The 21,257-nt window shown below is 41.8% G+C and overlaps 1 protein-coding gene across 4 annotated transcripts in view; it reads left to right on the top strand.

Annotated features, from left to right (window-relative positions):
- The window catches only part of PLD5 (phospholipase D family member 5), a 457,190-nt gene that overhangs the window by 220,896 nt on the left and 215,037 nt on the right, over nt 1-21,257 (top strand). For 3 of the 4 annotated variants that reach the window (XM_004699951.3, XM_045298282.1, XM_045298283.1), the window contains one exon: nt 13,466-13,634. The exons of the other annotated variant lie outside the window; for it this stretch is intronic. In XM_004699951.3, coding sequence (XP_004700008.1) covers nt 13,466-13,634 — 169 coding nt within the window. The remainder of the gene's footprint in view (nt 1-13,465; nt 13,635-21,257) is intronic. 4 annotated transcript variants of the gene reach the window in all.

Raw genomic sequence — 21,257 nt, 5'->3', positions numbered from 1 at the left:
TTGCTATCAAGTCAAGAAGAGAATTGAAATCTTTGGAGTGACTAATAGAATATTCACTAGGGCCTCTGTCATGAGTTTCTGCCAGCTGTTCTGACATAGCAATTGTCCATCATGGATTCTGACTCGCAGTCCCTGGTTTCATCACAATATCCAGGAGTCTTAATCAAATCCTTCCCTTTTGATCTAAAATAATGGATTATTCTGAGAAAAGTCTAGTGTTCTCGTGTCACTGTTTAATATGTAAACTTTTCTATTGTGTGGCTGAAAATTGAGCCAAGTGGTGAGTTCCTTTTCAGATCTGAAAGGTACCTAAGGACCCTAACCTCAGGCTCCACCAGTCTCTGGTTGACCAGTCAGCCTGGTCGTTTCTTATGGTTTTGAGTTTGTTCCACCTTCTCCACCCCCCTATCCAGGACCTTCTGTTTGATCCCTTTCGGTGGAGCAGTCAGTAGTAGTAGCTGGGTGTCTTCTAGTGCTGAGGTGGACAACCTATTTCTGCCAAGGGCCGTTTGGATATTTATAACATTGTTTTGGGGCCACACTAACCAAACCTTTAATTACCTCAGCCCTGGCAGTGTAGTGATTATACACTGGGCTGGTAACCTCAAGGTCAGCAGTTCAAAACTGCAACCACTCCGAGGGAGAAAAGCAAGGTTTTCTATTCCTATAAAGAGTTACAGTCTCGGAAACCTACTGGGGCCGTTTCACTCTGGCCTTTAGGGTCGTTATGAGTCGGCATGGACTCGGTGGCAGGGAGCTGGGATTTGGTTTGTCAACGTGATGGCTGGAGCGGCTTCTCTTTGGTGAGGCGTGTGACGTGAGCTGATCTGGATGACTTCACAGGCCTTTCCCAGCCTGCAGTCTGCATGCTCCCGCTCCTGCCCTACCCCTTGGGTTCCCAGAGTAGTGGCGGCAGAGCTTGAAGCGCTTCATTCGCCTTTGGGCTAAGATTTCCATAAGGTTTTAAGTAGCTTTACTCTCCCTTGTTACAAACACGACTCGGCCGATAGTAGCACCTTATATGGCTGCAAAAGTAGCACATAGAACATTGTCTTTATCTCAAGAAAGCTATTCATACAGTTCTTTGTCACAGAGATTGAAAGCTGGCGAAAGGCCTTCTCTGGTCACCGGTCTGCAGAACTAGCCCTCCCCCTACCCTCTGTCACTTCATCCTATTCATTTCCTGACCTCATTGTCTCCTTTTCTTTTTTTTTAAAGATCATTTTATTGGGGGTTCTTACAGCTCTTATAACAATCCATACATCAATTGTGCATTTGTTGCCATTATTATTTTCAAAACATTTTCTTTCTACTGGAGCCCTTGGTATCCGCTCCTCATTTTTAAAAAATTGTTTTATTAGCGGCTCATACAACTCTATCACAATCCATACATCCATCAATTGTGTAAATCACATTTGTACATTCATTGCCCTCATCATTCTCAAAACATTTGCTCTCCACTTAAGTCCCTGACTTCAGGTCCTCATTTTTTCCCCACCTTCCCCGCTCCCCTCTCCCTCATGAACCCTTGATAATTTATAAATTATTATTTTGTCACATCTTGCCCTGTCTCATTGTCTTTTTCATTCGGCAGTTTATTGTTGGCTCTCGCCCTCTGCAATGTAAGCCCCTGGAAGGTAGGCATTTCGCCTGGTGAGTTTTTCTGCAGAGCTCAGCAGACATTCGGCTCGCCCTCAATGGCACTTGAATGAGGGAAAGGGAAATGACAGATTGTGCCATGAATCTTGGTTCAAAGACTATCTTCTAATTAAAATTTTTCTCGGAGAGAATAAGTCCTAAGCTTGGCTCGTCTGTCTAGAACCTATTGCCACGGATATACATCATGCTCCAGGGTGTGCCCGCACCTGGTTAACTGAAGATATACTCAGGACTGGGGGAGAAAGCAGAATTGTATCATTCTTCCCAGGTGCTTCTGTCCGAAGATTAAAAGAGGCAGTAGGGTGTAGCAAACTACAATCAAATTGTCGAAACTGACTAGTTGTGTGCTATAGAGCAAACTACTTACTACTGTGCCTCAGCTTCCTTGCCTATAAAAAGGGACTAATAACTATATCCACCTCCGAGAATTATTAAAACATTAAATTAAGATAGTCAATAAACCTTCTTAACAGCGTGTGTACCATTTGGCAGGCCAGCTGATGCCAGCTCACACTGACTGCCTGTGTACAGAGAACTGCTTCAGAGGGTTTTCTTGACTTCACCTTCCAGAAGTATCTTGCCAACAACTCTTCTTCCAAAGCACTTCTGGGTGGGCTTGAACTGCCAACTGTTTGGTTAATAGCACACATTTAACATGCCACATAGAGTTCCCAGAAACTACTTAGCATGATATAGATCTGTCCTTCCACTAGACGTGGTCCATTCTTACCGTTTTGTTTTCCAGGTATCCATGTTCCTACTCCTGTCGTTTAACTCTTTGAGGGCACTGTCAGGGCTTTCTCTTCAGAAACTCCCTGCTTCTCCTTGCCCATGTTTTATTGGTAAAATACCAAAAACAGGTAGGGATATTGAGTGATTCCTTTCTCATTCTCCTTTTTCCTTCGTTCTCCCCGCCGTTCTTTCTGCCCTGATTGTTCTTTTCTTCCCTGACCAGTGTTTGGGACGATTGAACCCAGGAAAAGGATGTGCCTTTCTGTCACTGGACAGTTCCTGGTGGAGAAGGAGTGTAGGAATGAGGAAGAGGACACAAGGGAATCGTCCTCTTACCCTCCCCCCTCTGCTTCTAGTAAGATCCCAATCTTAGCAGATGTTTCTTTCTAGGGCTGCCCTCACTGCTGTCTGTCCTTCAGTATCATCTGTCCTTTCCTTCCCTTCCGGGGGCCGTGGTGGCTGAGTGGTAGAGATCTCTCCCTTTTCTTGCAGGAGAGCTGGGCACGAGATTCCTGGTCCGTGAGCCTCATGCACAGTCACAGTGTATATGGGCAGAGGCTTTCGTGTTGCTGCATTGCTTAATACATCTCAATGGACCTTCTAGACTGAGACCCAGTGGGCAGAAAAGTTTGGTGATATACGGTCCAAAACCCTATGGATCACGAAGGCCTGATCATGGGGAGGGCACGGACCTGGGCAGTGTTTGGTTCCATTGTTCATGTGTCATTTTGAATCACACAGACCTCAGGCATGCTTGTCACAAGCTCTCAGCCAAAGGTCCCAAACTTATCTGGCCTACGACCCCCTGTTCAGAAGAGGGGGAAGAAATTCAGTAGCCCTTTGAGATGTCTACGTGTGGGGCAGCTCATCATCCAGGATAAAGTGTAGACATCCGCTTTTTGCAGCCCCCTGAATTCTTCCAGTATACCACCCTCCCTCCCCTGCAGGGGGAGGTGCGAGGGGGGATAACACTCTCTGGAAAAAACTGCTCTAGAGCAAGGTTAGGGCCTACGCTAGTGTTGGGCGATGCACACCCTACATCTGAGCTCCACTGTGAGTTCAAACCCCAGCTTGGTAGTGTTCTATCTAGCTCAGTAATCCTTTTTGTCTCTAAAATTGAGGTAACGTTATGTCACAATTTACTTTTTAATGATGATGTGTACTGCTATCTGTGAGAGTACTTTAAGTTGGCAATATGGAAACAAAAGACAATGGCTCCCATGACAATACTTCCCGGACTGCCCTGCTGATGCCCCCTCAAAAGAAAGCCATAGCCGCCCTTCCTGAAATAGGAGGGGCTTCAAACAGTTTGTGGAAAAGATGAACTGAACGACAACGGAGTCTTGTCCATGGACTGTTTGGAAACCCTTCATACAATGACAGAAGGTTATCCAGACGTTGTTGATTGCTAGAAGCCAGAATCTGCTACCCCTGTCTCAAACTCCCCACCAAGATCTCTCCTGGTGCCGTCTCTGAAAGGCAGTTGAAAAATAAATGTTAATGAAACATCTGGCACAAAAAGTAACGAAATATTCAAAAACTGAAGAGACATATCAAGAGGACACAGGAGACAGAAGTCAAGGACTCCGTTGATAATGTAGGCCCCACAGTGAATAATGACACTAATGGATTTTTACACTTCCAAACAAAAAGAAAATGAATCCATAAGACCATACAAATACAATAAAATAAAAATCACAAGAATCAGGGAAGAACAGAGAACTTCTCCTTATGGAATCAATCCAATTAGCAAATATAGAAGAGATTGTTGAAAACTATATTTGCAAAGACAACCGTAAAAGAGATTCGGTCAAGAATCACAAATGGATGCCAAAACATTCGGTAGCATCATTCGTTCCTGTTTGAAGGTGATGCCTTTGTACAAGCTAATTATAGAGAGGAGAACAATATCTTTCGACAGAGAAATCTGGGTGATATCACTTAACCAAATGATCGCTTATATTAGGACAAACCAAAATTATATGACACTTGATTGGACTCAATATTACCTATATAGTGCCCCTGAAAGAGCCCTGGCAGGACAGTGGTTGAGCACTGCACTGTTAACCAAAAGGTCGGCAGTTCTGAACCCACTGGCAGCTGTGCAGGAGAAAAAACGAGGCTGTCTTCTTCCATAAAGATGTATAACCATGGAAACAGCGCTCTGACTTGTGGGGCTGGTCAAGGGGATGGTAGGAGCCCTGCTGGCATAGTGGTTACACATTGAGCTGCTAGCCAGAAGACCAGCAGCTCCAAACCACCCGTTCCTCGGGAGAGAGATGAGTCTTTTTACTGCAGTAAAGGATTGGAGTCTCAGAACACCACAGGGGTGGGAAACCTAGTCCGCATTGGCTCGATGGCAGTGAATACAGGCGGCTAGGAGTCAAAACTGCCTTGGTGGCAATGGGCTTTATGTTAGTGTTTCTTATAAAAGTATCTTCAAACTTTGATCAGGATACAACAACCAAGAGGTTAGGTGGCAGAACTAAGCTAAGTCTATCCTCCTCCAAAGCCTCTTACCCTTGAACATTTCTCTGTAATAACACCAAAATCTAGTGTGAAAATATAGCAGGGTTGTGTGTTTTGTTTTGTTTTTCTGCTCGCAAACAAACAAAAAACTTTTAAAGGTAGCAAACGTGTCAACCTTATTTTTCAGTAGTTTATGAGAGGTATTGTCGATTTTGTTTGGATATTCACCTCTATGGAGCCTCCTGCTCTGGTAATGATTTGTGGATGTTAGTAAGCGGCAGCAAGTGAGGCTGACTGAGCAGACCTACGTACAACAGAATGAAACGCTGCCCTGCCTTTGCCACCCTCACAGGGATCGTTAGCCCGTTGTTGCAGCCACTTTGTCAGTTCATCTCACTGGGGGCTGATTGGTTTTTTGCCTTTCGACTTTACCAAGCACGATGTCCTTTTCCAGAGATTGGTCTTTCCCGACAGCATGCCCCAATTTGAGATTGTTGCTGGGGGCCACACTGTCCCCAGCCTAACTCTACCAAAGGGGCTTCTTGCCTTCTACTGCCCCAGAATGATCAGGGGAGGCACAGTTTCCACATAAGCAAAGTTTTACTAGATTCAGGGTTTTTACCTCCCCTAGGTGCAACAAGGAAGGTGAACATAGTCATTATGTCTCACAGGTCTTGCTTTGCTTTATTTTCATTCTAGTTTCATCAAGGGGAGTTTTTCTTTTCATTTTTTCTGTTACCCAGTAGTTTGCAACAGGGTCATTAATTCAATGCATTTGATTTTTTCCCTATTATTGATTTGTAATTTGGGGCCTCATGATCTGAGAAAATGCTTTGTATTGCTCAATGTTCTTAAATGTATTGAATTTGCTTTGTGCCTAACATATGTTCTACTCTGCAGACGGCTCCATGTGTGTTGGAAAGGAAAGTATGCGCTCTTATTATTGCCTGGTGTGTTCAGCACGTGGGAGATCAAACTGTTCGCTGTGTTCCATGAATCTTGTATGCCTTTGCTGAGTTTCTTTCTGGCTGGTCTATCCGTCACTGAAAATGGTATATTAAACTCTCCTACTATTATTGTAGAGTTACCTATTCCTCTTTTCAGTGCTATTATAATTTGGTTTATTTATTTTGAGGTTCTTTCATTGGGCTCATAGATATTTATATCCTCTTGTTCAACTGAAACCTTCATCATTATATATTGTCTTTCTTTGTCTAGTTTTCTGGTTGTTGGGTTGTTTTTTTGCCTGAAAGTTTATTTTTTTCAGAAATGAGTATTGCCACCCCAGTTTATTTTTGATATGTTTTTCTTTCATGCTTTGATTTTTAATCAATGTTTGCCTTTGATGGATCTCTTAGAGGAAGCATGTTGATGTGCCCTGCGTTCTTAGCCATTCTGTTCCTCTCTGCCTCTTGTCTGCTGCATTTAATCTACTTTCACGCTCTGTAATTATTAATAGTTATGAATATATTTCTCTCCTTTTGCTTTCTAACGGTGTTAGTGATTCTTTATTGCACATACTTTGTTTTGTACTGAGCTCATTTTATTTGTAGGTTTTCTGTCATTTTCTTTGTTGTTGTTTTAGTGGGTAGTCAATATTTATGATTTTCCTTTTTATCTTATGAGCAAGTTTATTATTTTTGAGGTTGCCATGTAATTTATTGATTTCTTCACAGCTTAAAGCATTCTGTTCTATCTTGAAATCCACTTGCCTTCCTCTCCATCTGGAAGTTTTGTAACAATTTTTTATTTGCATTCTTTACTTTGCTCTTGGCCTTGTTTACTAATTGGTATCTCTGGTTTCCCATATGCAGTCTTGTAGGGTTTTTTCATTTGGGTACTTCTATATATGCCTTGAGTTCTGGAGGGTGTTGTCTTGTAGGTTAATCTCAGGTTGTTGTCTAGTGTTTTGTTTGTTTGTTTGTTTGTTTTTTGGTTCTCAATCCAAAGAATTCCCTTTAGCATTTCTTGTGAGCTTGATCATGTTTTTACAAACTCCAATATTTTGGCTTATCTGCTAATGTTCTAATTTTGCTGTCATATATGAGGGACAAATTAGTCTTGGGAGATTTACTTTCCATCTCAGGAATTTGGTCTTCTGTTAACCCAGTTCTTCTACTTTGCCCTCTCACTGCATTATCTGCTGCTGACATTCTAGTATCCATCTTCTGGGTTTGTGTTTGCTGTTTTGTGTGGTTTCTAATTTTACATGGTTTTGTCAGTTTGTTCTTGGCGTGTTTTCCTGAATTCTTTTAAAAAAAATGTTCCTGTGTTTTCCTAGATTTCATCTACAACTTTCTCGATCTTTCATTCATTGAGAGTGCCTAAATATCGTTCTGTTGAGTTCCTTTCAGGTGAGGTCCAGGGCTTGAGGCAGTTCTCTGTCTCCGTATGTTGGTCCCTTGTCTGAGCCACTCCATGCTGTAGTTCCATCGCATGAACTGAAGCGGGTGGCTCTGAGACGGTGCGCTGTCGCTGCATGTGTATGCAGTTGGTGATTGCATGTTGGTGTGTTCTGTGGCGTTCACCACTTGTCTCCAGGAGGATTTTGCAGAGAATGAGGGGTGTGCATAGCCATCTGTTACTCTGATGCAGTGAGTTGAAGACTGAGTTGGCTAGCGCTGATCACTGTCCATCCCTGATTCGTTATGACCAGAGCAGGCAGTGCCCTTCATCTAGTGGGTGAAGCTGTGCTGGATGTTGGTGGGCATTGCTGCTCTCCTCATCCAAGGGAAAAGAATGAACATTTTAAAAGAAAATAATTTTTAAAGCAACAATAAGATACGGTTAATAACTAAAAAGGAAGGGAACTAAGAACATGGGAACAGAAACAATGGAACACAATAAAAGCATAGTGGAGGGAGAGAAAACAAGAGCAGTGGTGGTAAAGAATAAATTAAGAGAAAGAAGAAAGAAAAAAGGGAGGGAAATATATGAGAAACCGAGAAAAGGCACAAGAAAAGCAGAGAACAAAAAGAAAAAGACGCAGAAAGGGAAAGAAATGGAGGTTTCTCAGCAGGTCTTTAATGTGGAAGTAAAATTGAAAGCGGCCCGTTCTGTTTGTAGCAGACATTGTGTTTTAGTTTTGTTGGCAGGATTATTTCTTGCATGATAGTTTTGTTTTAGAGAAAGATCCATTTGGTCCTAAAAATTGAATTTAAGAGAATTTATTCAGAAGAAGGGACAATTATTTTATCTAGATGGATGAGGACACCAGTCTACCCCAAATGAGACAAGTTTTCTCACACAGATAGACATATAGTTTGTATAACAAAGAAATCATGATACAGTCATTTAGTTAGCTTTTCCTTGAGGTCACAGGTAGAAGGGGTTAGGGTTGGGAACAGGCTTCTCTGTTGGATGATTGCATGTAAAGAGTTACAGTGATTGATTTCAGGAGCTGATTCTTGGGGATGTCAGGTGGGCTCTTAAAACATCTGGTGGGAGTTTACCCTGCTTTAGCCAGATGTCTTAGGCGTGTGTGAAGATTCGCCTTGTTAGCTTCATCTGATTTCCTCAAAACAGCTTGCTGATGAACACTTTTTAAGTGGTTTGGGAAAATTCAGATACAGTTGGCTTCAAGAGCCTTTCAAGCAATTCTCATTACGTCTTTACCATGAAGCAACAGTTCTTAGGCCCCCTCTTTACAAAGACTGCTGTGTCATGAGATCCTTCCTTGGAGTCTCTATCCTTCACATGCTAATTTCACCAGGGATGGAAATTGCCTTCTCGGTTTGTGGCTCCTATCCTTTGACATATGCAGACAAGAGCTTTTTGGGGAACAAATGTGGATTTTTAGACAGGCAATTGAATAAAAAGCACAGACTCATTCGGCAAGAACCGAGTTAAACTTAACCATGGTGTTTTGGCCAATAAAAGACCTATGGCTTCCTCCTTTGCAGTTTGAAAGTACATGCATTGGCTGAGGAGAGGCTGAAACTGCATTGTCTGGGGCCATTTATTCATGCTAGTCACGTGTTTACGTAGCTCATTGGACTTAAGTGAGACTCGAGTTACAATGTGCTGCTTCAGCCTCGGTGGCAGCGCCTTCAGGGTTTACAGGTAGATAACATACCCTGTCTCCCCACCTTTTAAGCACTTTCCCGCATGGCTCCCCAAACTCTCCAGCCCTTTTAAGGGTTCTCTGCCCTTCTAAACACTCCTTTGGAATCTTCTCCTCTATTTCATACTTTTAAACAGAAAAGTATAGGCTTTTCCTCGCATCAGTCTTGGCCTGATTTTCGCTGGATTATTTTTCTTCCTTGATAATATCTCCTAATTCCCGATTTACTTCATTTCCCAAGTTTCTTATCAGTTTGAATGTGCCCATCATCTTCTCAGTCGTTCAGATTTCAGCACACTCCACAGAGATCCTTTGGACACTCGCTGCGTGCTAAGCACTAAGTTAGGTGCTGGCAACATGATGCCGAACCAGTGGAGTAGGTCCCTGCCTTTATACAGACACCCTACAGTCTATCAAAGAAGGTCCACCTTGAACAGGAAGTTCCAGGAGAAAACAGGAAGTTTTATGTAGGCACAGACAGTGCTTGGGCTTTGGGGGATTTTGTTTTGTTTTGTGTTAACTTAGATGTAGGTGCAATCTAGAAAATGGCTTGTAATGGGTGAAGATCCATGTAAACAGACAGTTGGGGGTGATTCTAGTCATGCAGCTAAAAGAAGAGGATGGCCAGCAATAAAATCGCAGCATTGCCTTAATAGCCACCGAACACTTTAACTCTTTAAGATTTCATTTCTAAAATCTCCATTACATGTCTGCTTCCTTTTAGTCCCATTAACCGAATTCAGACTCCCTGTTTTTCTTTCCTGAGCTATTGAAATGGCGTCTCCATTGACAGAATAACTTGTAACCGGTTTTCCTTTAAGGAGCCCTGGTGTCCCAGTGGCTCAGTGCTCAGTTGCTAACCAAAAGGTCAATGGTTGGAACCAACCAGCAGCCCTGCTCGGAGGGAAGCGACTTGTGTGTCTTCTGTAAAGATTTCAGCCGAGGAAACCCTCAAGAGCAGTGCTGTTGTATGCGATGGAGTCACTGAATCAACCCCACGGCCCATGACAATGGCTCTTTTCTCTGTCCTGCTACAGATACAGCTGTGCTATCTGGTTCTACCCTTAAAACACACTTTACTGCACTCAGATCATCACAATTAGGTCCACGCCCCTCTTTTCCATCGCAACCCTAACAGTCTGGTTCCTACTGCCTGCCAATCTTCCCTGTCATCACAAGCCTGTCCCCAGGACCCATACTTCTCTCACTCCTTGTCTCCTCAAGTCCCAAATATCCAAATACACTATTCTATCCTACAGCCTTTTCACCTAACTCCACAACTCTTTAAAGCGCCTCTCTGTTCCTAGAATATCTTGGTCTCCCAGTTTATGCATACGATTTCTAACTTGGAAGACTCCTATTAAGTCTCACTTTCTCCAATTCCAGCTGCCTCCAACGAGAATGAATTTCCCTTTCCTGCCCATGTTCCAGTGTTACTTGAGGTGATGCATTTCATCATATCCTAGAAATGCTTCCCCTGGATTGTACATTCCTGAGCAGTAGGGAGATGTGTCATAGTCATGTCTGTGTTGCTTTATGGACATTTGTTTCAGGTATACTTAGCATGGGGCTCAACAAAGCTCAAATAAGATTGTGGGTGGTGGGATGTAACCAAATGCCCAAATTGTGAATCCCTGTGAGGGACTCACCAAAGTCCACTAGGATATTGTAGATAGATCCAAAAAATAAGAACATTTGACTAGCATTACTGTGTTTGCGTCTAAACTGACAAAAAGGAACAAAATTCACTAAGAGCAGTAGTTTACAGTTCATCGAGAAATGCTGGATTTTATGTTGAAAGGTGAATTCGTTCAATAAATATTTATTAAGCCCTAACTATATATTAAGAAAAGAAGCCCTGATAGCGCTGTCAGTAAGCCTTGGATCTCTAGCCTCAAGCCACTCAGTGTCTGCTCCAGGAAAGGCTCACTGCTTCTGAGACCCTGTGCAGGGTGCTGTGAGTCAGAATTGACTCAGTGGCAGTGGGTTCAGCTTAGTTTGTGTTTGGGTGATGTAGTGGGGTGAGCATTGGGCTACTAAATGGTGGTTCAAACACAAGCTGCTTCAGAAGGAGAAAGATAAAGCTATTTGCCCCCTTAAAGATGTATAGCCTTGGAAACTTTATTTATGGAGCAATTTTCACTATCCTGTAGGGTCTCTTTGAGGGAGAATGGATTTAAAGGCAAGCAGTTGGTTTGTTATGTGTTGGGGGTGGGGGGATCTTTGTTTTGTTTGGGGGTTTTGTGTGCGCATGCATGTGTGCGTGTGTGCGTGTGTATACTTAGAGCCCTGGTGGTGCAGTGGTTAAGTACTCAATTGCTAAGTGAAAGATCAGAGGTTCAAACCTGCCCGCTGCCTTGTAGAAGATATGTCAGGCTTTGATCCATAAAGATTACAGTCTTGAAAACCCTGTGGAGAAGATAGGTTTGGTATGAGTCAGAACTGCCTCAATGGGATTGGGCTTGGAGTTTTAATTCTAGACCAGCCAGTAGGTGTACAACTGAATAAAACATCCCTGCTCTGGAAGCTATTACTGGTATCTTCATAAGAGTGTAGGGTTTCAGAAATTGGAAAAGATTATATATCTTTTTAACTCGAAAAAAAAATGTTCACTGCTTTATTATTTTGAGAGCCAGGTGTTCAGGGTTTAAACTCATACAATTCACTGCTTTGAGTTTGGATTTTCTTATTTACAATTCTTAGATCACACAGGCTGGTATGCTTCTCCCATGTGGACTTAGTTGATACCTTACTTAGCTGGCTGCTTGTTTGAAGACAAACCCTTAAGACCCCACGCACTATTCTTTCTGATAACTGGGCACTATGTGGTTTCTTCCCCACACTTTGCTATAGCACCCATATTTTCAGTGATCTCTTCAAGAGGTCAAGAATCAAGCAGGGCCATGTCATAAGAGCTAATTGTTCTTAGACTGGGGCTAGAATAAGGTGTGAGCCTAAAATCCATTCATATATCTATGGTCTATATATGCTCTGGTTCACTTTATAGATCTATTCATCATTATCATTTTATGATAGAGAACATTATCATCTCCCTGGGGCATGAAGTAATTCCATTGCTAATGTCATTAATTCAACCAAAAGTATAAAATTTTAAAACACTGTCGAGGAAGTGACAGTGGAAGCCCAGAATCCATTTGCAGAGTCCCCACAGGGAGCAAGACTCCGCCCCCTGACCACAGTCCAGGGCGTGCCCAGCCTTGCTCGCAGAGAAAGCATAGTGAAGTCAATTATGGCACATGTAGTTAGGTTAAAATGTAGCACCTTATCATTTGATCTCCCTTTTGACCCATTTTAAAATTATTTACATTCTTAATATTTTCTATTTTCTTTTCGATTGGGTTTTTCTCTGTTTTGTTTTGTCATCGTTGGGGTGGTTTTTTGCCTCCTGTTTATGTTTTGTGTGATTTTCTGTATGTGAAGAGGATAGGTACATCTACAGAGAAAGTAAGTGGATCACTAAATACTGAGGGGCATGGCAAGAGAAACGTAGGGACAACTGGGAGCTAACAGCAAGTACGAGAAGAAAGTGTTCTGAAGTTGATTGTGGTGATGATTGTACAACTCTTCTTAATGTAACTGAATGATTAACTTGGATGATGTGATTTATATGCCAATAAAGCTAATTCTTTAAAGCATGGTATTTTTTCGCCTGGTTAACTTAGCAGTGAATGCAGCAGTCTTAGCGGCAACACCAAGGAGAGCCAGTCAGAGCCTGGAACTTGTCATTGTACAAACTGTATTATATGAAAACAAATGTATGAGAATATTACTGAGTATAGTTTATTTACTGCTTGATTCTTACTCTTATTTCACATGCTCCTCCTCTCAGAGTTTAATATGCATGCAACAGGCATGTCCTTATAACTTGCTTCTCCGCATTGATTTATACCTTATACTAGAAAGCATCCCTAGAACTGTTAAGCAATAAGAATAGCATTTATTGAGTTCTAATGTAGGTTCAGCGTTGTTCTGGGAAATGGAAATAGGCAAAACTTAATTTGTGTCTCACCTAGCTTATAGAAGTAATACTTTATGAAAGAATTGTGTTACAGTAGGAATTTAAATATAAAAAATAAAACTCTCTGCCATCAAGTCAGTTCTGGTTCACAGCAACCCTGTAAGACAGAGTAGAACTTCTCCATGGGTTTCCAAGGCCATAAATCTTTACAGGAACAGAAAGCCTCATCTTTCGCCCTAAGAGTGCGTGGTAGGTTCAAACCGCTAATCTTGGGGTTAGAAGCCCCACCAGTAATCTGCTCACCACCAGGGCTCTGTGGAACTTTGCAGAAGAGAAACAGTACCAGAAGAAGATGCTTATGTATGAGGTTCTGATTTTTTTTCCTTAAAGGCTAGTTTGAAAGTAGGTATTAGGTATAAATACCAAATTTCCTAAAATATGAAGGTTAGTTGTAGAAAAAAGAAGACAATATTGTATTCACATATCTTTTATGCATTTATAAAGATTTGTGGCTTCAAAGTTGACTAGATTTTGTTTGTCTGTTTTTCAAAATCTTTTCTAAGAATTGCCCTGGTGGAAAATATTCCTGAAGGCCTTAACTATTCAGAAAATGCACCATTTCACTTATCACTTTTCCAAGGCTGGATGAATTTACTCAACATGGCAAAAAAATCTGTTGACATAGTGTCCTCCCATTGGGATCTCAACCACACTCATCCATCAGCATGCCAGGTAAGCTGCATTATATATGTGTGTGTGTGTGTGATGGTCTTACTTATGTATTCTTATCTTCCACTCCTCAGTCTCTTTTTCTTTTGTCTACCCTTAGCCCAAATTGCATGTCCATCATTTGACTTATGTCCATGTGCTGTTGGGGTTCATGTGTTGCTCATGTCCTACTAGAATGGCAGGTTTCAAGAACAAAATCATGTTTCATCTTTCCATACAATAGGCTCATGGCACAGTGTTGCTGTGTTGCACAATTCCAGGGGCTGCCAGTCACATCAGAGTCTCTGTCCACGGTAAACCCAGCACTGTACTGTGTACAACTTGTATGGGTACAGTTGTAATTCTATAACTGCTGGCTGAGGCATTTGTTTGGCAAGTTGGGTTTTATAATTTTCCTTTAGGCTATAAAGCCAACTTTGTAATATAGTGGAACCACACTCATCAGTATATATTCTTGGCTCTGTCATATTTGGATGAATAGGAAAGAGAAATGTGCTAATTACAGAAAGATTCTAGAAAACTGGGTAAATGACCTAAATGATTACTGAGCGAAAGGTTCTGAATATGAGACCACTGTCCCCTGGCTTTTTCTTCAGTGTGCTTTGTCTTTATGGCAGTTGCACCCTATCAGTTGCCCCACTGTAGCTTGCAACTGATAATTCAGGCTTAAGCCAAACTTAGGACCATTGCTTTAGAGTGAAATGCCTCATTTGCATCGAGGGTAAAAAATGTTTGTCTCTTTGTATAGAAAATATGTTGGCATTGAGCCTATAATCATTACTTCATTGATGTTTTGAAAATTATTCAAGTTTCACTATTTTAAAATCAAAATATATCAGAAATCAGGTAAAACAAGCAAACAAAATAACAGCAAGGCCATATTAAAGAAGAATCTAATAGATTTGTTCATTGTTTATATATTTCTTCACCTATATGGTGGAGCTGGTATTTCAGGTCTCCCTCGCCACATAATGCATTCTTCCAAAACATAGTGGTTAAAAAATATTGATTGTTCATACATTCTTGATTCTAGGTAAAGTTTGGCAGAGTACACTTATCTAGAGTTTTACTGGAGTGATTTACAAGATGTTAGAGGATCCAAGATGGTTTCTACCACATCTCTAGCATTTCGGTGGGGTAGCTGGACTATCTGGGGACTGGTTAGATCTCTCTCAGTGCATGTAGTTTCCTCATTCAGTAGCCTCACCTGAGCTCTTTACCTGTCAGTTGGATCCTACGAGACAGCAAGCAGAACCTGTGAGGTCTCTCGAAGGCTTGCGATTGGAAATACCAAAATGTTGCTTCCATTATATCAGTCAAAGTAAATCACAAGTTCAAGATCCCCATTGCCATCAAGTGGATTCCAACTCACAGCAATAGAGCAATAGTTTATACAGGAATGAGAACGGTAAACAACCATCTTTGAAAATAATATACCACAATCCACACTCTGGAAATAATAACCCATATGTCTTCCAAAAGTGAAATACAAACACATTTGCATCATCCTCCAAAACGTTTATCTCATTACAGCAAAGAGTCAATGCCCAGGGACTCTTCCTCTGTATCAGATCTGATCTGAGAAGGCTTCTAATGTCAAGTCTCTTCATTTGGAGACCTATGAACTCAATAGACGAACTACATGACCCCATCCCATATATGCACACACACACACACATTCCCCATGTACAATGATCTGACAGGGATAGAAAAGCCACTGTATTCAAAAGGAAGGAAAGCATTAGTTATTGGTCCATAGCAATTCTGAAATCTAGCCAGGCCTATCTCACCAGCACTAGATACTATTTCTAGATAAGACTGAAATCTGCTCTGTTGGCATGTTTCCTAATCTATGGTTCTCAGAGGCTCTTGGCTTGACCTCTGCATTTTTCTTCCTTGTTTATAAGAAATGGCATGTGTTATCTTCTGGCTTATTTTTTTGCCAGTGGCCTGTCAGTCGTAAGATGAGGTCTTCTAGATATCTCTTCCTTTGAAACCATCGCTGTCACTTTCTAGTCCCAACAGTATAACACATTAAAAGCTTGATAGACTTTCTATGTTATCAAATTATAATCCATTCTGTTAATAAGAAGTCATACCTACAGATATCTTATAGAAATTTTTTTCTGTTTTAAACTGTGACTCGGGGTAAGAGAAGACACAACTCTTGACTCAAGGCAATGGGAAACACAAGTCTTCACATACTAGGAGCCATTTTGTCTATCTGAGGTGGTATAGGAATTACCATTTTAATTCTTTCAGAGAGCTTAACATGTGTTTTGCAATCTCAGACTTGACTTATTCTTTACCCTGAGACCATTTCCTATTTTGAAAATAGTTTGATGAATTGAGAAATTGTCCTTGACTCTGTTTTCTCTAAGTTCTTTATGGAAATTAAATAATTCTTTATTTAATTCACTTTTTAAGAGCCTTATCATGTGCTACTAAAATGTTGGTGTTCTGGTGAATCTGCAAGTTCATTCATTGTATTTTCTACATGACCTCAAACAATGGTGTTGCTAAATAGTCTGTTATCGTACAACGTGGATCTTATATCAGAACATGGTAAGAAGGTTGGAAATCATCCTGAGGTCAGATGAAGCCTCCGTCCCCTATCCTGGTTTTATCTAGTATTACAAACAGACAGCTTCAACTATCTCTTATTTTCACTATTAGGCCATGCCTGCCATAGTAGATTATTTCTAAAGCCAGCTACTAGCAATTCTTCCTGTTCTTTCATGTGTCTGCTATTCTATTGCCTCCCCTCTTGAATCTGGGCTGGTTTTGTTTGTTTTGACCAGAATATGGCATTAGTAATAGGCTGGGAGCCCAGGCATTAAGAAATCTTACTGATTTCACTTTCATCTCCTTGAGATCCAGCCACCACACCCAAAGCTTGGGAGAACCCTCAGGCAGTCCACTCTCAGTCCATCTATCAGCTAAATGCAGATTTATGAGTGTTCCCCGCTATGAACAGTATGAGAATCACATGAAATAAGACAAACATGTTTTGAATCATTATATCATATAACTAAAATAGAAACGAGAATCTGGAAGTAGAATGTTGATGTAGCCAAAACCTGAAGTCTGCAACGTTCGTTGCCTCTGGGACATGGAGGTGATGGAGGCTGGAGAATCCCTCTGTTACCAATGGCACAGAAAGCATGAAAGGGAGATCCACCCTCCAACCTTCTTACCATGTTCTGATATAAGCCTTCCCACCCACCGCACTCTCCTTCTCTACTGGGTTTGATCATCTAATGCACTAGCCCCCCTGAATGCACAAGAAGCGCAATGCTCATGGTTACAGAACTTAGTAGGAACATTAAGAGATTACCAAAAAGATGCATTTCGTTAGGTCAATCGGCTGCTCAAGACCGCTTTGGAGTAGTGACAAGCAAGGCTGTCTCTTGGAGCCATGGCGTTTGCAGTTGCCTCACATGCGTGTGAAAGCTGCACGCTGGACACGGAAGACTGCAGAGGAATCGATGCATTTAAGTTGTGCTGGAGCAGACCATGAAAAGCCCCGTGGACTGCTAAGAGGACACCCGACCTTTCTTAGAAGAAGTGCGCACAGTGCTCCTCCCAGGCTGCGGTGGCAAAGGTTCATCTTACATATTTGTCATCAGGAGACACCATTCCCTGGAGAAAGGCATCATTTTTTGGCTGAGGGGCAAGTTTCCTAAAGTTTCATAATGAGAGTAGCACGGTTCTCCTCTCCTGTCCTCCCAAAGAAGTGGTGCAATCATCAGGAAACAGATCGATTTTGCATAGTGGCAGTTAGTACTTTGTACAGCTGGTCGGGAGAGGCCAGCCCTGCAAGAGGGCATCACACTTGGCACGGTAGAAGGCCACAGAAAAAAAGGAAGACCCAAAGACGCGGGCTGACACAGTGGCTGCAACGATGGGCTCGACATAATGTCAATGGTGAGGATGGCACAGGACGGGGCAGTGTTTTGTTCTGTTGCACAGAGGGTCCTTGTGGGTAGAAACCAACGTGACAGAACAAACCAGCAGCAGAAGCAACCTAATACAGTGACTGCCTCTGACTGTCTCAGGCTGCTGGTGGTAATGTATTGTTGTTCGCTATCGTCATTGCTACCCATTTCACAGCAGTGTAAGGTACAATAGGCGTTTCTACCTCATTCTGCTTCATCCCCATGACCGGTTGTGAAAAAGGTGTTGAGGCCACATCTGACCACCTCTGGCTAAACAAGAGAGCAGGAGAAATCAACTCTACCCAATTGCCTCCACCTTCCATCCTTCTTTTACCCTAGTCTGATACCAATCGTTGCTCCCAAGACACTCTGTTGTTCTGCTGGATAATCTGTCTCAGTGGCCACACAAACCTCACAGGCAATACTCACCAGTAAAGGGGTTTATTAAAGATGTTAACATGTTACCATAGTCAAGGTCAGTAAAGAGTAAGTATACGATTGGTCCACATCTCTCCTTAGCCAGCAGCCAAGTCTCTCTCCAGTTCTCAGTCTCTCTGCCCATAATCCCTTTGCCTCTGACTCTGTGGGCTGCTCTGCCTCACAGTCTCGTGGTCTCAGCACTGCTTCTATTTTCTATCATGGGCCTCACCCTGCAGACAGGAGTTCCCAAACATGCTCCATTAGTGACTCTTCCAATGGTCCTGGGATTCTCCTCTCTGATCCTGAGATGGCTTTTCTGTACAAAAGAATGGCTTTGATGGAGATGTGGTTGTCTTTCAGTCAACCCTACCTCCAAGGAAACAAAGTCACACCCTCTAGTAAAGCGAATACTCAGAACACATCCCACTGTAATCCTGTCCATCAGCATAGCTGGGAACTCCCTCCAAAATGGTATTATAACCATGCAAAACCACTCATTGCCATAGAGGTGACACCGCCTCATGGTGACCCTGCAGGACAGGGTAGAACTGTCCCTGTGGGTTTTGATACTGTAACTCTTTATGGAAGTGGAAAGTCCTGTCTTTCTCCTGAGGAGCATCTGGTGGTTTTGAACTACTGACCATTCGGATTGCAGTCCAGCTCATCACCATTATGCCACTATTTAGAATTTATAATACATAATATAAGGGAATATACCTAGGAGGACCATATTAAGTAAATGACTACATCTCCTGTGGAATTGGCTGATTTTCAGAATAGATCATCAGGCCAGTGGTGGGATTCAAACAATTTAACAACCAATTCACTGCCCTTCTGACTGTTTTAAGTATAAAAATGATATTTTGAAAGGTAGTTTATTATTTCATACAGTTAATACTTTAAAAAGAACAATAAAAGAGTTACACAAAACTGGACTATGTTATAGGAAGGCATTTTTTAAAATATTAATGAGAAAAATATTAAATAATACCTGACCCCCCAAAATAAAATAATTATTAAAATATTTCCATATTGCTTCTTGATTGGTGTCCTCCCTTGCAGTATTATTTGCCTTTATCTGAGCATCATCAGCCATGTGGTTTATCCTTAACCATCTTTTCACTGTAGGAGTAAGATCCCACTCTTTTAGAGGAAGGCCAATAGACAATAGTCATTGTGTTTGGTATATTGGAAACAGGCCAGTTCTCAATATAGTATGTTCGTCTCTGAAAAACCCTTTTCTGCTTCTGCTGAACTTACAGCAATCGCTCTGAAAATACTTTTAGCTCTTTGAACATTTCGGGAATTGCATTACTCACTCATAACATTCCATGGAATTTGGGGCATAACACAAAGCTGAAACGAGTGACAGCATGTCACCCTCTGTTTTTTCAACACTTTTTCTGTTTACATTATATATTTGTGTACTGAAGTAGCAAATCCAAGGGAATAAAAATGTAGCATTTCATCAAAAGTATAATGAGTTTATTAAATTAATAAGTAAGTATTACAAGCAGAATTCCATTTAATTTTTCATACCTATGAATGAGATGAACATTAAACTGGGCATTTGGAGTACCCTGTTGTGCAGATGAACATTTTAAAAGAATTAGGAATGTAAATTTGTGGTTTCCACATTGGGTGGCTGCCCAGTCGCCCCCCTTAGATAGTACCCTGATTACAAGTGCCATTTTAACAACCGGCTTGCCAAACTCAACCGAAAATTAGATAGCAATTCTGCCGACTCATCGAGAACCGGCTGAATCGCGCCTCGGCCTCAGGCCTTTCTTTCTAGTTTGTCTTATTGGAAGCTCCGCTGAAACCTGTTCCACATCATAGCAACACGCAAGCCTCCCCTGGCAGATGAGTCCTGACTGCATAAGAGATGCATTGGCCAAAAAGCACGCTCAGATCTGCTGCGTGGAAGGCAAGATTTCTACCATTAAACCACCGTTGGCCCTAATACACACTAGGTGCTCAGAAATGCTTGAATATTTGTTGAGTGGTTAGCTTGAGAGTAAATTAAGATGACCACGGAGAAGCCTAGTTGAAGGAACTCTAAACACTGCCCTGCTACCGACAGATGGAGGGTTTCCATTCGCTGTCACTGAACTCACTGTTTTTTGAACTCACGGGACAACAGTTTAGGAAGAGTCGCCACTTTGAGCTAATGACCGCCTGGTAGAGGCATATTGCCCTACCAGAGTTTGCCATTCCTCTTTGCTACCTCTCACTCTCCTAAGAGCACCATCTTCTTCTATAATTTCTTTTCTTTTTCATTTCAAACAGACTGGTTTTCTGTACTTTTGAACCTAACCTCCTCACAAGGAAGAAATCTGCATTTCATAGAGGGCATTTAGTGTTTGGGAAATTAAATGAATGCAAGCCTACTATGAGACTGAGGATGAACAACAGTTCTGAATAGGATCAAGCCTGTGGTAAATGATAAACTATTGGATGGAACAAGGGTAAAAATGATCTTTGGGCATTTCTGACCTAGGTGAGATAAAGGTGTTCTTCTTTCCTCCAGCCCACTGGTGGCCTGGTCACTGTCCCTGCGTAATTCCATGCATTGGTCCCCACTGGCCAGGCACACGCATGGACTGGGATCCTTACAGAGAGAAGGAATGTGGGAGAGTGTGGTTGGGTGTCTTATCTGCTTCTTTTCCCACCTCTCCCACCTATCCTCTCACTGACAATAACAGACAAGTACCAAAACAGAAAATAACAAATGTTGGAGAGGCTGCAGAGAGATTATAACCCTTATCTACTGCTGGTAGGACTGTAAATATATACAACCACTGTCAAAAGCAACATGACACCGCCTCAAACAACTGAAATAGAAATTGCATGTAACCAAGCAATCCCTCTCTTGGGTGTATAATCCTAAAGAAGTCAGAGTCATAACTCCCACAGACAGAGGCAGACCCAAGTTCACTGTAACATTGTTCACAATAGTAAGATGTTGGAAACCATCTAAATGCCCATTCAAAGAAGAATTGATAAAGAAACTGGTGCATGCACACAATGGAATACTATGTATCACTGAAAAACACTAGCAGTACCACAATTCCTCATGAAATGGATGGGCCTCGAGAACATTAGGCTATGTGAAATTAGCATAATGCTAAGTGAAATTAGCCAATCATAAAAAGAAAAATATTATATGAGTCCAAACAAAGCCCACATGGAACAACATATCAGCCTGTGTGATCACGGGGTGTCGAACGGATCACTGAAGAAAAATGGGTGCATAAGCAAATGTGGC

This window comes from Echinops telfairi, unplaced genomic scaffold (genome assembly GCF_000313985.2).
Source record: "Echinops telfairi isolate 266 unplaced genomic scaffold, ASM31398v2 ScPeMD7_7424;HRSCAF=8462, whole genome shotgun sequence".
NCBI lineage: Eukaryota > Metazoa > Chordata > Mammalia > Afrosoricida > Tenrecidae > Echinops > Echinops telfairi.
The sequence above is the reverse complement of the archived record's forward strand: the minus strand, read 5'-3'. Positions and strand labels throughout refer to the sequence as shown.